Source organism: Eubalaena glacialis, chromosome 12 (genome assembly GCF_028564815.1).
Source record: "Eubalaena glacialis isolate mEubGla1 chromosome 12, mEubGla1.1.hap2.+ XY, whole genome shotgun sequence".
Lineage (NCBI taxonomy): Eukaryota > Metazoa > Chordata > Mammalia > Artiodactyla > Balaenidae > Eubalaena > Eubalaena glacialis.
Window position 1 is genome coordinate 25,486,816 of NC_083727.1, and position 17,266 is coordinate 25,504,081.

The 17,266-nt window shown below is 40.7% G+C and overlaps 1 protein-coding gene across 1 annotated transcript in view; it reads right to left on the reverse strand.

Moving 5' to 3' along the window:
* ECT2L (epithelial cell transforming 2 like) overlaps positions 1-16,315 on the reverse strand; it is an 87,090-nt gene extending 70,775 nt beyond the window's left edge. The window contains 4 exon segments of the mRNA XM_061207196.1: positions 2,361-2,475; positions 3,630-3,763; positions 4,640-4,701; positions 16,240-16,315. Of these exon segments, the coding sequence (XP_061063179.1) occupies positions 2,361-2,475; positions 3,630-3,731 (217 nt within the window). The 5' untranslated portion in view covers positions 3,732-3,763; positions 4,640-4,701; positions 16,240-16,315.
* Positions 16,316-17,266: the final 951 nt, after the last annotated feature.

The following is a 17,266-nucleotide window of genomic DNA, read 5'->3' on the forward strand; positions in this document are numbered from 1 at the left end:
GCTTCACCTGCCGCTCCCCATTGCTCGCATTACCACCTGAGCCATCCCCCCCCCAACCCCCCTGTGGGAAAACTGTCTTCCACGAAACCGGTCCCTGGTGCCAAAAAGCTTGGGGACCAGTGCTAAAACCATTGAACTGTGTCCTTTAAATGGATGAATTTTATGTATGTGAATTACATCTCAATAAAGATGCTTTAAAATTTTATTGCATTAACTTTAGGCTAAAAATGAAAATAAGTTGGGCTTTTAGATTTGGTTAAAATCAAGCACAGCTCAAACTGGATTAGACCATCTGCACACGGTGTCTTCAGCTGTCAGTAAGAGGGAAGAAATGGCTGACCAAAAGAGATGGCAGGAAGTCATGTAAGAAAGACTTCATCCAGACTGTGGGGAATGACCTGATTGATGTTCAACAACAAAAACCACCACTACAAATTAAAGATCCTGGTTTCAGGATGCCAAACCCAGAGACCAGAAATTGACATACAACTTCCCCCGAAATTAGTAGCCCAGAGCATGTAATAACACCTTCATGGGACTACGGAATACATATAACTCTGCAGAAACACAGCTGCTGTCAAACAAAGCAGAGTAATTTCACTTAACAGGTTAGTTCCATATCCTTCTCCCACAGAAAGAATTCAGGTGCCAGACAGTGAATGAAGTTTCCAGTGAAAAAAATGTCAGGCCTCATGTTAATGAGCCTCAAAATATACCACAAGATCACTAATGACCTCCAGTGGTTACAACTAAAATTGCTTGGTTTGTGATACATGAGACTAGAACAAGATGGCCCACGAAGCAATTATGGATATAGGGTTTGGTCTATTATTTTCTTATCTTGAAAGCTGCAAAACTGGAGTCAAAGGAAGCCTACCCAATGACTACCATAAAAATCTCCCTTCCTCCTGATTTTTAAGCATTGACTGAAGAGCCTCTTTGTCTGTGGCCTGTCTTTGCAGCCTGTTTCGACAAGCCTGGAAGATGGCTGTCTCTCTCCAGTGACTTGGTGACTCCATCAGGAATAAATCCACTAGGAGCCCCACGGATGCAGAGAAAGCTGACAATGGATAAGGTGCGTTCGTAGGTAGGAGAGATGAAATGACTGTGTGAAAGTGTAAGAAAGACTGAGAGAAGCAGGTATTGTAAACTAAAATTACCCAATTTGGTCTTGCACAACTCTGACACTTTTTGGTAAATATCTAAGAAGTTTGAGGGTTAGCCTGTCCCCCAAGCCCCACCACCAGGTTGTAGTGAAAGCAGCACCAAATGATGCCCTACCTGGAGTTTCACTGAACAAACTTTAGTAAATAAGCCCAAACCACTTCATACAGCCTCCTCTGTAGGCCTGACAAAATCCCAGCTCTCTGCCCTTTGGGTGAAAGATTCATTCAACTGAGAAAGAACAATGTTCCACAAACAGGATTCTATTACTATCCTTTTTGTTGGCCTCAGGCTACCAGAAAACCCCCAGTCAGACAAGGCCATTTTTTGGAGATGAAACCATCCTTAATAAGCACCAACTGGCCTGGCTGGATTCTTCAACCAGGTCCAGGCATGCCGGAGGGCTCTCCAGAATATTTTGGTCAGTCCACATATCTGAATACCTTTAATTTCACCAAAGACAGGCCATTTCTAGCATTCAACCAGCATGTTAACAAGCCACTAGTTGCTCTGATAATAACTAATATCTAATATTTGCTATGCTAATTAGCAAAGTATCTGTTAATAACTAAAACACTGTGACCTTTCCAATACAGTGCTAGCTAATCACCCCTAGAGTACTAACTCTTGATCAGAACACTAGCTGCCCCTGGGTGTAATTTCAACTAACACTTTCACATGTCACACCAGCCATGCTGGAGTATTTTAAAATAAATTACAGATATAATAGGATGCAAGGGAAAGAATAAGAAGAACCAGGACTTAACGGCAATCAGTGACCACTGCCATATAAGTCTTGCCCATATTCCTAAATGTTGCTGCCACTGTCATTTCTCAGATATTTTTTGGATCCATTCATTCATGTAACAAATATTTCGGAGTACCTACTTCAAATATCTTATCTGTCTGAGAGTTCCAAGGGGAATTTAATATACTAAGAGAATGTTAAAAATTCATTGGCTGAAGTTATTTATAACTTTTTGCAAAAACTAAACATCCTGCTATGGTATGAAGGTGTTCAACTCCCCTGGGTCCATTTTACCCACAAAGAAGCAGCAGCACTAGAAAAGATTGTTTATAAGCCTTAAAATATCAGTTGCTTTTTTTCTGTGGAAAAAAAGAAACTCTTAAAAGTTATATGAACATTTTATGATATTTTATTTTCTTTAAGATAATTACATCATTAGGCTACATTTACCTTAATTGTGATTTAGTGCATCATAAAAAAATCGTGAATAAGAATTCTTGATGTTGCTTGTTAGTCCAGAGGTCAAACCAATGACTTATAAGAGCAACTTTTTCCTGAAAGAGCTATAAGGGAGAGAAAATGACATTTTCCTTTACAGTTCGATATGTTCTTAGTTGCTAAGCAACCCGTAGGCAACCTAACAACCTCACAGCTAATATTTGCATTGCACGTTGCAGTTCACAAAGCACTTTCACGTATGTAGTAAGGGTCTCTCCCTTCAGCTTAAACTCCTTTTATCTAGGGATGCAGGCAAGCCCAGGCTTGTTGGGTGGGCTGGTGGGAAAGGCTGGCAGGGATGTAATTGCAGAGGGGCTCAAGGAGGGCCCAAAGAGGTAATGGATCCTCACTATTGTTTCCACCTAAGCTAATGTGGTCTGGGGAAACAGGTCCCAAACATTTCATCTTGAAAACACATACTGGCTACTTGCTTAATTGTGAAAACAGGGCCATGTGAAGTAGGTGTGATTTTACTAACCCATAGTCCTACCTCTTCATAGCACCCACCAAAAGGAAAGTTAGTAAATTTTGCTGAAGAGCCATTGTTAGGAGTGTCTCCATGAAAGACATACACCAGGACCAGCGTCCCCCCAAACCAGGACTTCAGTCCAGCTTGGCTTAGAGGACATATATAAACCCACTGTCTTTATTACTAGTCAGGCTTGGGTCCCAGCGCATCTGGTCTCCTTCCCTTGTGAGTGCGCCTGGACCGCGCAGGAGCTCTGAGGACCCAGGCAGCCCCCTTTTCCATGAAGGTCTGGCAGAGCTGCCTGGGCCATTCCAGTGACTACTTCCTGCATTATCTTTCAAAGAAGGGGCATCCCCAGGCCCCAGGGAACCACGCAGTTGGCACAAGAGGGAAGAGAGAATTAAAGAAACACCTATCAACACTCTCCACACCAAAATACCACCAAAGCACCTTCTCTTGTCTCCTCCCCCTTATAGCAACCAGGGTGTGTCCTGGAGGTTTCTGTTTCATCTCTGGAGGTGCTGACAGGGCAAAAGTGGGAGCAGCTCTTGTACCTCCCATAAGATTGGAGCTGTGGACTGGGGTGAGGAGAGACTGTCTTTGGGGCAGGGTTATTTTTGTTTAAAGTGACTAAAAAACTAAGTTCTTTACAAGTATTTATTTTATTTTAAATATGGCAACATGAGACCCAATATATCACAGTAAAATTCACCTTAGAAATCTTGTCTTATTCTAGAGTACGTGACTCACCTGTCGATTTAATGACTTGTTGCTAAAAGCTGTCCAGGCACTGAATCTTGTGTGGAAGCTCTCCATTTCCAAGCTTTCCCTGGGAGAATTCCCAGCTGACATCTCAGCAAATTATTTTCGTCCGGTCCTAGAAACTGTAGGTTCATTTCATAAACTGTAGGTTTAATTAAGATCACCTAGAACATCCAGTATATTAATGTTGTCCATATAGGAATAATAGAATTACAGCAATTCATTTACATATATTTGTTTATATAGATACAATTAGAGCAATTCATATATATATATATCCATACAAATATACACAGAGTTCATGAACTCTAAATCATTGCAATTATTCTCTCCTCAACTACTTGCACCCAAATGTGAATCCAAACCAGAGCTGTTTTTCACTTTGCTGGCAAAATGACTCAGAAATTGGAATGATTCTTTATCAGCCGTAAATACTGACTTTTTCTTTCTCTGGAAAGCAAGAATCTGAAGGGCTCAAAGAGGGCGCCACCCCCCCCCGCCCACCCGCCCAGTGCCTAGCTTTTGAGGACGTAAGTCAAAGAGGATATAGAAGAAAAAGTTAGGCTAATATATTAATGATCTATTGCTGCATAGCAAATTACCTTAAAATTTAACAGCTCAAAACAACAAACTCTTATTATCTCAAAGTTCCTGAGGGTCAGGAATCCAGGCACAATCTAGTAGGGTACAGTATTGTTAGTCTACTAGGGCTGCCATTACCAAAAACCACAAACTGGGCGGCCTGAACAACAGAAATTTGTTTTCTCACAGTTCTGGAGGCCGAAAGTCCAAGATCAGCATGTTGTTTCTGGTGAGGCCTCTCTTCCTGTCTTGCAGGCAGTAGCCTTCCTGCTGTGTTCTCACAAGGCCTTCATTCTGAGCACACATGGGGTGGGGTGCGGGAGGCGCTCTGGTATCTCTTCTTCTTCTTCTTATAAGGATACCAGTCCTATTGGATTAAGGCCCCCAACCTTATAAACTCATTTAACTTTTATTACCTCTTTATAGGCTCCATCTCCAAATGTAGTCACATCGGGGGTTGGGGCTTCAACATATGGATCTGGGGGAGGGGGGACACAATTCAGTCCATACCAGGTACCTCTGCTTCAAAATCTCCCATAGGCTGCAGTGTGTTGGCCGGGACTCCAGCCTCATCTGAAGGATCTGAAGCTCATTCATGTGGCTGTGACCAGGATTCAGTTGCTCATGGACTTTTGGGTGGAGGAATCCTTTGCTTTCCTTGCCACATGGGCTTCTCCATAGGCCAGTTCACATGGCAGCTGGCTTCCATCAGAGGAAGCAAATGAAAAAGCAAGAGAGGGCACACAGGAGGGAAGCCACAGTCTCTTGGTAACCTAACCTCAGAATTGGTATCCCATCACTTTTGCTCTGTTCTGTTAGGTAAAAGCAAGTCGCTACGTCTGGCCCACACTCAAGGGGAGAGGATTATACAAGAGTGCAGATAGTAATACAATCTACCACAGTTCACCCTTTGGATCAGTTCCCTTCCTTTCCCACATGCAGAACACACTCATCCACGCCTTAAAGCAGACAACCCCAAAGTTCCATCTCATCAATATTTTGAGCTTAGATCCCAGGAGATAGAAATGATTCATAACAGCCTCTACAGACCCAGATATACCTACTCTTGATCTAGAGAACTCTGAACTAAAAAGATAAGCTATCTGGTACTAGCCCCTACACACAATATATATAATGGTAGAACAGGAAAAGGATAACTACAATAAATATTCCCATTTGTAAAGGAGAAGAACGATATATAAAAGAGTTAATCCATAGCAATTCTGAGATCCTGCTGTAGAAGGCTGGAACCCAGTTATCATTTTTAGTCTCAAACAATCACATTCTCTTTTATACCGTGTAGGTAACTCCTTTGACAACACGGCTTTCTCAATATCTATCTCAAGTTATTTGATTCCAGGCAGTGCTATGTGCCACAATTGTTTAGAGACCTGTCTCTCTCTCTCTCTCTCAATTTAATTGCAAGTAGTTTGAGCCTATCAGACTTTCCTTAGGAAGAGCCAAACCCTAAGTCTACCCTCTTTGAGATATTTTCCCAGCATGAAAGTATTTGCTGGGTACCACCTTATTCCATTCAGAGATCCTGACAATGGTGTGACAACCATACTCTTCTTGACTTGGTCTTTGCCGCTAGGCACAGTTTTAAGCAGACTTTTTTGCTCAAAGGACTTCTCTGTTGCTTCTTAACTAGCTGAACATGTGAATCAGTTGCACCTTCCAAGCTTGCAGAACCCTGAGTTTTTTGGTTGTCTCTGAATTCCTTTTCATTCTTGCTTGCAAACCAGCCAAATATTTTCTGAGCTCCTTTAATTCTTGTAGTACCTTGGCGAATGCAGCCAGTAGAAATGAACACATTCTAATAACAGTCATTTTCTACCTCTTTGTATAAAGTACAAGCTCATTAGGTATGTAATATGCCTTTTAAGCTATTCTAGACTATACTTTTATACATTTTTTTTGGTAACATGGATTGCTGACTGTCCAAGTCTCCAATAACAATTTCATGCTGCCAGACTGGATGTTAATGTCACGTCATTTGGAATGTATTGATGTTGGTATGGCAGCACCCTACTCCTGGAACCAATATTTGTATCTACCAAACATTTAAGAAATAACAAACTTATTCCAGAGAATAGAAAAAGTGGGAATTATTTCCAGGTCCTTCTATGAAGTCAGCATAACCTTAACACCAAAACCCAACAAGAATCTTATAAGAGAGGAATATTATAGGTTTATTACCATAAACATAGGTCCAAAAATCCTAGTCAAAATATTAGAACACCAAACCCAGCAATGTATTAAAAATGTTAATATATCACCAGCAAGTTGGAATGTAAATTTGATTTGATATTACAAAATCAATGCACTTCTCATCAGTAATAAAACAAAGGAGAAAATCATGAAAATCTCAGTAGATACAAAAAGTGCATTTGATAAGATTCAACACCCATTCGTAACAAAAAAAATCTTACCAACCTAGAACTAGAAGAAACTTCCTAATCCAAATTAGGACATATTATAAGAAACTAGCAAACATTAAACTTAATAGTAAAATGTTGAAACTTTCCTTATAATTGCCACTACCATCTTTATTGAATATTGTTCTGGAGTTCTGTCCAATGTAATAAAGCAAGAAAGTTAAATTATAATCATTGAAAAGGAAAAAACTGTCATTATTTATTAGTGGCATAATTGTATGTAGAAAATACTGAAGAATTTACAGGTAAATTGTCAGATTTAATGCATGTTTAGGAAGGTTGCTATACACAAGGTCAACATAAAAAATCTGTATGTCTGTATACTAACAACAAATTTTTATTAAAAAACAATATGTCATTTATAATAACTTTTAAAAATCCAATTTAAATCAGAGGTACAAATGTTCCGCATAGAATACTAAAAATTTTATCAAGAGAAATTTTTAAAGATCTAAGTAAGAGTAACGTCTATATAGATGTTAGTTGTACCAAATTAATCTATTAATCAAAACCCAGCAGTGGGGTGGGGTGTGTGTGTGCACGTGTGTGTGTGTGTTTGACAAACTAATTATGAAATGTGTATGAAAATGCAAAGGGTCAAGAACAGCAAAGACAACTTTAAAAAGAATAAAGTAATAAGACTTACTCTACATGGTATCAGGACTTATTTACTATAAAGTTAGTGTAAATATAGCATGAGATATTGGCATAAGAATAGACAAATAAACCAGTTGAGTCCAGAAACAGACTCACAAATATATCTCACTAGATTTATGACACTAGTGGCACTGCAGAATAGTAGGAAAGGAAGATTCTAGTCAGCAACACATGGAGTAGAACCACTGCGTTCCGTTGGGCCCAGCTGATCCTCAGAATCATAATAGTAAAAGATTGTTTTAAGCCACTAGATTTTGGAGCGTTTTGTTATTCAGCAAGAAAAACTGATAGAAAAAATTCATACCTGAAAGTAGAGTATTGCCATAACATAACTTAAAGCATATGGCAATGATGTCGAAAAAGAGCAGCAAGTGGAAATTGGAAGGGTGGTGAGGAGACTGTCAGTGGAGCCTAGAAGAACAGTGAAGTTGCTAAGAAAGGCTAGAAAAAGGATCACCTGTGTTATGTAGCAGTGGAATGTTTAGTAACACTGTTGCCTGCATTAATGCGGACAATAGGAAATCTATCAAGGAATGTGCAGACCTGGCTAAAGAGATTCCAAGCAGGATACAGAAAGTTCTGACTGGCTTCTTAGCTGAATATGACACAATAAGAGAGACATGAACTGACCTGAAAATCTGTTTAGTTTTTTAGCAGAATCTAGCAGAAATAAAGAATATCTAGTACAGTATCCCCAGCCAGCAAAAAGTCTCAAAGTAATAAATGGCTTCATTTCAAAGACCTCCTTGATAAGGTCTTTGAAAGGTTTAAGGTGGTGTGTCTCATAGACCCTCTCATTTAGAAAATAAAAGAGTTCCTAAAAGTCTTAGAGACTTTGTCCCACAGCACCCTGATTCATATCCCAAGGCAGCCAGGGGCCTATCTCAAAGGGATTTGTGGATGCAGCTTTTGTTGAAGAGAATGGATTATAATAAGATACACAGAAAGCCCACAAAATTGTCAAGAAGATTGTTCTGGTGAAAGCATGACCAGCTTGAAATAAAAGGGACTGAGAAGGCCTGAAATAGTCTCTGAGCCTCCAACTTTCTACAGGTAAGAAGCAGGCTGAGAAAGCTTTGCAACTGCAACCACAGGTAATTTCTTATTGAAAAAGATGGGTGACTCAGAGGACAGAGCCAAGAGTCAGTAGTGCAGAGCCAAGAGAAGCTGAGAACAATGAATTAGGAGACTACTCCCAGGGAGTAGACCTGGACCATAATCAAGGAATTATCAGGACAACTGGTCTGGCTGAATTTCAGAATTGCTATGTACCAGCAACTGCCATGTGACTTCTGTTTCCCGCCTGTGTGAATAGGAAAGACTGCTGTTGTTACCCTTTTTGTGTTTCACTAGTGTAATCTAGGTGTCTGGGAGACAGCTACATTCACAGGTCTCCAGTTCAAGAGGAGCGACAGACAAGGAGCCTCACTTGCAATTGGACCTGATGCAGATCACAAGAGACTGGACTTCTAGACTGATACCATAATTGGATGAGACTTTGGGTGTCTTGGGATGGGGTAAATGTATTCTGCTTGTGAAAGGCATGTGAATTGTTGTGACCAGAGGATGCAACGTGGTATATTGTCTGTACATATGGCCAGGAATGATTGCTCCCATCCAGTTCTCCCATCAAGAAGTGGAGTCTTATTGCCCTTCCTCCCCACAAATCTGCACTAGCACTGCCTTGTTATAACCAATAGGATGTTATGGAAGTGATGATATATGACTTCTGGTCCTGGGCTTTAAGACTTGCAGTTTCTCTTTTTACACTCTTGAGATCTAGCTGCCAGGTAAATAAGCTTGGGCTAGATTACTGAGTGAGGTGAGACCACATGGAAAGACAGAGGTTGAACCAGCCCCCAACTATTTCAGCCACCCCAGTCAGAGCACCAGATGCGTGAATGAAGCCATCTCGGGTATTCCAGTTCCAGCTGAGCTCTCGGGTAAATGCAACCAAATGAACGACCCCAGCCTACAACAGCAAGTGGAACTGCCCAGATGAATTGTGAACCCACAGAATTGTGAAAAAGAACGATTCCTGTTTCAGATTTGGGTATGGTTTGTTATCCAGCACAGACTGACTAAGTTGTGTGTTGGTGAGCATCCAGAACTCTCATATATAGCTGGTCAAAGTGTAAATTAGTATAAGTACTTTGAAAAACGGGCATTATTTCCTAAAGTTGAACACATGCATACACTTGACCCAAAAGAAAAACATGCACATGTGGACCAAATATATCCACAAGAATGTTCTTAGCTGCTTTGGATAGCTCCAAACTGGATACAACCCAAGCATCCAACAACAGTTGAATAGATAAATATATTGTCATATATTAATGCAATAGCATGCTACAGGTCAATGAACAGGCTGCTGCTACACACAACAATATGCATGAATCACACACCTAAGACATTAAACAAAGGAAGCTGGAAACAAAATAATACATTTTGCGTGGTTTTATTTATACAAAGTTCTACGCTCTAGTGGTTGAAGTCAGGATAGTGGTTACCTTTGGGGAGGAAAGAGAAGGTAATGACTAGAAGGGATATGAGAGGGGATTCTGGGGTGCTGGTATTGATCTAGGGGTGGGAGCCTGGGTGAGTTCACTTTGTAATTCATCGAGTATTACACTTATAACTTGCATATTTTTCTATATCTTCTATTTTGATTAAGAAGTTTTAAAACAACATCAAATACTACTAAGTACCTAGAAAAAGTAAAAGTACAACTTTATAAAGATAGAAAACTTTACTGAAAAACAATTTTTAGAGACCTAAATCAATGGAGAGAGATGTTTAGAGATATGTATTAGAGATTCAGAAAAATGAAGAGACTAATTCTCTCAAATTGATCTACAGATTCAATCCAATCTCAAAAAAATCCCAAAGTGATATTGTGTGTGTGTAACTTGAAAAGCTGATTCTAAAATATTTATGGAAATTTACAAGGCTAAAGTAGTCCAGACAGTCTGGAAGAGCAAGAGAGGGAGATGTGTTTCTAGATATCAAGACTTATTATAGGGGAGGAGGGATAAATTGGGAGTTTGGGATTAACATATACACATTAACTGAATCACTTTGCAGTACACCTGAAACGAACACAACTTTGTAGATCAACTGTACTTCAATAAAAACAAACAAACAAAAAAACAGGGATATATTGTATAGCACAGGGAATTACAGCCATTACCTTGTAATAACTTTTAATGGAGTATAATCTGTAAAACTATTGAATCACTATGCTATATACCTGAGACTAATATAATATTGTAAATCAACTATACTTCAATAAACAATTAATGTAGAAAAACTTATTATAAAGCTGCACTAATAAGATGACATGGTATTATCATGGGGACAAACAACTAATCAGGGGAGCAGAAGAGAAGGGTCCAAAATAGACTCATGTATACATGGGCACTTCTTAGATTGCAAATCAAAGAGGAAGAGAGAGATTTTTCCATTTATAGAAAACAGATTATCTATTTAAAAAAGAGAAAAGCAAGTGGACCACTTTCTCACACTGTACCACACGCACATCAATATCTGGAGGCTTTTTATATATAAAATCAATTACCCATGGCTTGTGAGTGCCCAGGAGACGAAATTAAGAACAATGGATGAGGTCAGAGAGATGGATTTTGGCTCAGTGTAAGTGGGAAAACAATCACTTCAGCAGCATTAGCTGTCTTGGGAGGTTATGTCCATTACAGGAGATGTTAAAACACAAATTGGATGACTGCTTCCACTGAAATTCTAGCTGAGATTCAAGCATCAGAAATGTCTAAGTTTCTAAGCAACCCTCTGTTGCTATAAATACCAAGAAGAGAGGGAACAATGTGAATTTCTTCAGCCTGGAGTAGCTGAAGAAATTTTATTGGCAAGTCAGAAGAATCGGAGAATAAGCCAGACACTGGTGGTGCCTCTATGCTTATTACACTTCAATGAAACAGAAGCACATTTTAAAAATGAATATCTCGGAAAGGCATGTACCATATTAGGAACAGTTTTAGAAATATTACAGAAGGGCAGCATGACGTGGTGAGCACCAAATTTGAATTCCTGCTCTGATCCCCCCAAATTGAAGCCTTAGGGACTTCGCTGGTGGTCCAGTAGTTAAGACTCCACGCTTCCACTGCAGGGGGCATGGGTTTGATCCCTGGTCTGGGAACTAAGATCCCACATGCCGCAGGGCCAAAAACAAACAAAAAACCTCAACCTCCCCCCCAAAATTAAAGCTTTACAAGTAATTTCATCTCTGAGCCTCAGTCTCCTCACGTGTGAAGCAAGGCAGTGATGTGTCTTGGCAAACTACAGTACAATAATGTTCAGATAAAAACCTCATGGCAGTGTGGAAAATTAAATACCTCCCTCTGAATCAACATTAAATCAAAACAAATCCTTAGTTTCATAAGATGCCCAGCTGTTGTTATGTGAAATCTCTCCAAGAGTCAACATAAGGGATTTTTATTTAGCAAGTTCTCAAAATTGGTATTATCCTCTGTGGTAAGGTATTACTGAGTTACAAAATGAGTGGAACATTACAGAAAGAATAGTTGCTATCTCTGCTGGTGGGCTTCAATATGTGAGTACAGTACATCATATATAGATATAAACATAGACACGGATACAAATTCCCACAGGATTATATTCATTCTCTTAGATGAATATCTTACTTTGTTGACTAGTTATTTGATCCAGGGAGAGACGGCATGCTGGCAATCACTACTTCTTTAAATGGAATGATTTCTTTTCATAGTCCAGCATTTAAAATTTCTCCAGGGACTTCCTTGGTGGCACAGTGGTTAAGAATCTGCCTGCCAATGCAGGGGACACGGGTTCGATCCCTGGTCCAGGATGATCCCACATGCCAAGGAGCAGCTAAGCCCATGTGCCACAGCTACTGAGCCTGTGCTCTAGAGCCTGCCAGCCGTAACTACTGAAGCCCGTGCACCTAGGGCCCGTGCTCTGCAACAAGAGAAGCCACCACAATGAGAAGCCTGTGCACCACAGTGAAGAGTAGCCTCCACTCACCACAACCAGAGAAAGCCCACGCACAGCAACGAAGACCTAACGCAGCCAAAAATTTAAAAAATAAAAATAAAAATAAAATAATTTTAAAAAATCCTTTCAGCCTCTAAACAAAACAGAACAAAACCAAACTCTTTAAAAAAACAAAACAAAACTCTCCAAATAGTAGCTCCATAAGATATTAATAGGTGTTTCCCAGAAAAACAGCATCTGTGGTTAAATATGCCTGGAAATGATTGATTGAACAAAATTAAAAGTATTTCTTTTTTGTAGGATGTTTTGCAAATTTAGTATATTGATGTTCACAGTCAATCTCCAAGAGAAGGAGGTAATATGTAGCATATCTCTTGTTCATTGTTAAAGGAGCCTATCATGAAGTGTATTAGTTGTCTAACGTGGGTATCAGAGTGGGTATCTAGTGCTGTGTAACAAACAGTCCCAAAACGTAGTTGCTTTAAAAAAGCATTTATTCTCTCACAGTTTCTGTGAGTCAGGGGTCAAGCATGGCTTAACTAGGTCCTCTGGTTCAGGGTCTCTCACAACCCAAGTGTCAGCTGGGGCTTTTGTCATCCCAAAGCTGAACTGGGGAAGGATCCACTTCCAAGCTCGGGTAGAGGGTTGTCAGCAAGATTCAGTTCCTCATAGACTGAGGAACAAGGGCCTCAGTTCCTTGAAGGCTGGAGGCTCCCCTCCCAGGTGGGCTTCTCCACAGCTTAGCTCACAAAACAGCAGCTGGCTTCCACCCAAGTAAGCAAGCGAGAGGGCAAGAGAGGGCAGGCAAGATGGAAGCTAGAGTCTGTAACAAAATCTCAGAAGTGATACACCATTGTTTTTTGATTCACCAGAGCAGGGGTCAGCAAACATGGTCAGCAGGCCATATTTGGCCCACTGCCCATTTTTGTAAATAGTTTTATTGAAAGACAGCTAATCATATTTATTTACATATTGTCTGTGGTTGCTTTTCAGTACAACAGCAGAATTGAGTAATTGGGAAAGAAACCATATGGCTCACAGAGCAAAAAAATTTCCTACCTGGCCCTTTACAGAAAAAGTTTGGCAAACCCTGCATTAGAAACAAGCTAGCCTCCACTTGAGGGGAGGAGATTCAAAAGGGCATGAATACCAGGAAGCTGGGGTCGTTGGGAGTCATTTTAGAAGCTGCCTACCTCGTAGTGCCTGCCAACAGGTAGGGACTTGGCAAGTAGTTGCTGAGTGAGTAAAATGAATAATTGTTCACTTCCACCAATTTTCTAAATTCAAGGGCTGAAAGAAAAGTTGCTAGCCAAGAAAAAGCCAAATTCCTTCACCGATTATTAGGATTTGACAACTGCATCACAACTGTAACAACTTATCAACTTGTGTGATCTTCTTATTAGTAATTTCCATCATTATGTCAAGTGAGTTAGATGGTAAAATAAGCTTAGAATTGAATTCATATGTAGATCGGACAGATTATTCTTTCACAACATCAGCAAATTGGAAGAAAGCGTACGTATTTGAGATGAGAATTCACTCTGGGGGCAAGAATATTTATTGTGAATTATGTTTACAATAGGACAGCTACAGTATCTTCTAATACCAAGAGAGACTCAAAACCTAAATGTACAAAATCAAATTCTCATCCATTTTTTTCATCTTTTCTCGATGTGCTTTCTCCAAAAGCCAAAATACTGTACCACGAAGTTCTGCCTTGATCATTTAGGATCTCTCTTGTTCTAGTACAAAGTAGCGTGTCATTCTTGGAAGAGGAAATGTCCCGCTGCTGCTTTGCTTACAGCTTCGTTTTCCACTCAATTGAAACTCCAGCATGGGTGACACAAACTGGAGAACTATTTCTTACCTCACTCTGTAAAACAAGGGCTCTAAATATTTCTAAAGTTTGGTGCAAAAAGGGAATAAAATAGGAGACCCCAATCTGTGGCTCTTCTCATGTGTTACTGGATCCAACAAACATATTAAGTAACAAAATCAAAGTGGGGAGGAGGACATGGAATAAAGGCTATATTTAACATCCTACATTTTTGTGAGTAGCTACTCTGAGTGGCACAGTGCTAGTAAGTCTCTTTCCCATACACGAGCTCATTTATTTCTCACATTCACCCTGGGAGTTTGATTACAGATGAAAAGAACAGGGTAAAGAAAATCATCCAAGGTCACACAGGTAGTAACTGGTATACAGTTTAAAGGTTATACTGGATTTTTCCTAACATGTGAGTGTAACTTGAATTGGATGTATGACTGGTATGGGTTAATTTGGAAATATACTTTCTATCCCGTGACTTATTATTCTTTATAACTGACATATCAGTGAGAAACTCAGCAATCGACACTTGCACCTCCATGCTTAGGGAGAAGAAGGCAGGTGGGGGGTGGCGGGTGGTGCCTGTCGTGTGACAACCAAAGCCAGGCTAAGGGGTGAGAGGGCTGGACAGCTGCCAGCCCATACAAAGAGCTAAATCATCACTGGCATAAATCAGAACTGTGTTGTCATTAACTATGTCTCCACAGGTGATTGGTTACACAGCTGGAGGAATGTAAATTACTCGGGTCCTACTCCACTGTGCAAGACACTGACTTGGAGTGGAAACTGGAAACAAAACATTGTTCCCTGGCACAGAGGTACCTACATTTGAGTACTTTGGCAATTCACATTGCGAGTTGTACAACGATTCATTTATTTTCTAAAAGTTAGTTCCTTAAATATGCCTCCTCAGAGGTTGTGTGGTTCTAAAGATTGCAGAAAAGAACTGGTATACAGGAAAAGTGAGTGTGATTTGTGAAAAAATAGAAATGAAAGATAATTCCAGTTAAGTAAAATGTCCTATATTCAGGGCATGTAAAAACATGCCATTTTGAACATAAACTGGTATATAATTTTTATTAAATGCACAAATAAATAATAAATAATGAAAGTAATAGCATGTTTTGAGGCACAGGAGGAGTTTTGTGAGCCAAAACTGGACATAATCAAATGCTGGATTTGCTCACAGATATAGAAGTTTAAAGCTATAACATTAAAACTATAACAAGAAGTGACTGTGCTATTTAAATTCATTCAAGAAGAAGAATCAATTATTGTTGTTCTAAAACTTCCAAGTCCCAACCCCTACTTTCTTTCACGTAAATAATGGTTTTTAGAGCACGATTTTTGAGGTTCCTATGATGCACAAATGTCAAGATGGGCCTGAAAACAATTACACGGGTTGTGCTGCACTTGAATACGTGTGTTGTTAGGATATTCTGTTCTGATACATGGCAAGGTTGATTAATAAGCAGAGCATGAGTCCTTTTAAAAAGATAAAATATAAGTATCACAATTTTAACTAAGATTTGATCTTATTGATCTATATATGACTATAACCCTATTCATCAAATCTTAGCATATTAACTTTTCAGAGCTATACAGTTCTAACCACGAACTGTATTCGCAGTAGATTCTTTGTATTTCTCTTTCACTACCTGTCCCCCCATCCCTCTCACTCCCCCCCTCACGTGACCCCACTTTTCGGACTCCGGCAGGAGCAAGAGGGTGAGAACTGCCCGAAGGAGGGAGGGAGTCGTTGTGAGCCAGCTCAGAATCCTATGAAGATCAGTGTTTTCCAAACTGCTCAATAACAACTCAGTGACTTCATCTCTATCTCAAATGCGTGCTCTGCAGGAGATAAGAGTTTACTGGCCACAGCCCAATTCATACCTGACCCTAGGCAGGGACAGTGGTGTTTCTCCCCAGCGCCACTTCAGTGCTCTGGTTTTCCAAGGTCACCGAAGGGGAGCCAGCGAGGGCGCTGCTTTGGGTCTTCCCGAGGCTGCACCGGGAACTAAACCGCCAGGGAGCTGGGCCCCCATGGCCCCAAGCAAAAGCTGTGCAGCCCAGAAGGCAAGCGCTTTACCTCCGGGAGGTGGGGGAGACTCCTGGCTCCGGGCGTCTGCCTCCTCTTTGGACCGCGTGGAGCTGCGAGAGAAGGACCCCGGCCGCAGCCGGGGGGCAGGGGCGGGGCCGGCAGCCCACCGTCTCCATAGAGACCGACCACACGGCCCCGCCCTCCCCTGCGGGCTGGCAGCTCCCGGCACCAGCACCCACACAGGGTTCCAGAGCGGCTGGAGGGACCGCGTGACCGACGCCGCCTTCCCAGCTGGAGGGCCCAGAAGCCGGGAAGACCAAGACCCGAGCGCCCGCGCCCTGCCGGCCAACGCCCCCTCCTAAAGGGCTGCACCGGATTCCGGCCCGGGCGGCGTTCCCGCTTCTTTGTCACCCTTCAGGGAGTCTGCGGTGGGATCCCGGGCGTCACTGTAGTTCCAGAAGCCCCTGAAGACACGGAGAAGTGGGGCCAGACCCCGACAGGAGACTTGGATACAGAAGCCAACGTTTGCTTGCTCTCAAAGAAAGCCTGCAATTTTAAGGCTGTGTGATGGAAAAGGTGGGGTTTCTTATCTTCAGCAAATCCTCAGAATATTTTAATACTTATTGCCAATTTTCACATTATACAGGAGGTACCAAAGCCAGAGCAACATCCTTCTTAATTAATTTCTAATGGTTCTGGTCAAAATGCCTTTAAGTATTTATTGTGAAGCCTGGAAGTTTTTTTCATTTATATGTAGATGAATAGTTACCACCAAGGAAAGATGTTCACAACATGAAAAGCAGGTTAGAAAACCATATGAATAGTACTACCTAATTTTTGTAAATAAACGTTTGTCTAAGAAGTCTGGAAGTATGTAAACAAATGTTAAATGGTTTGCTCTGGTAGTACTTTTAAAAAATCAATTAAAAAAATTTCTACAATAAATATGAAACATCTGTATAATAAACAATAAATTTTATTCTGATCCAAGCACCTCATTTTTTTCCCCTGTTGCCTTTAACATGTTTTAGTTGTGTGAAAGGATACAAATTAGATAAACTAAAAATTTGTTACC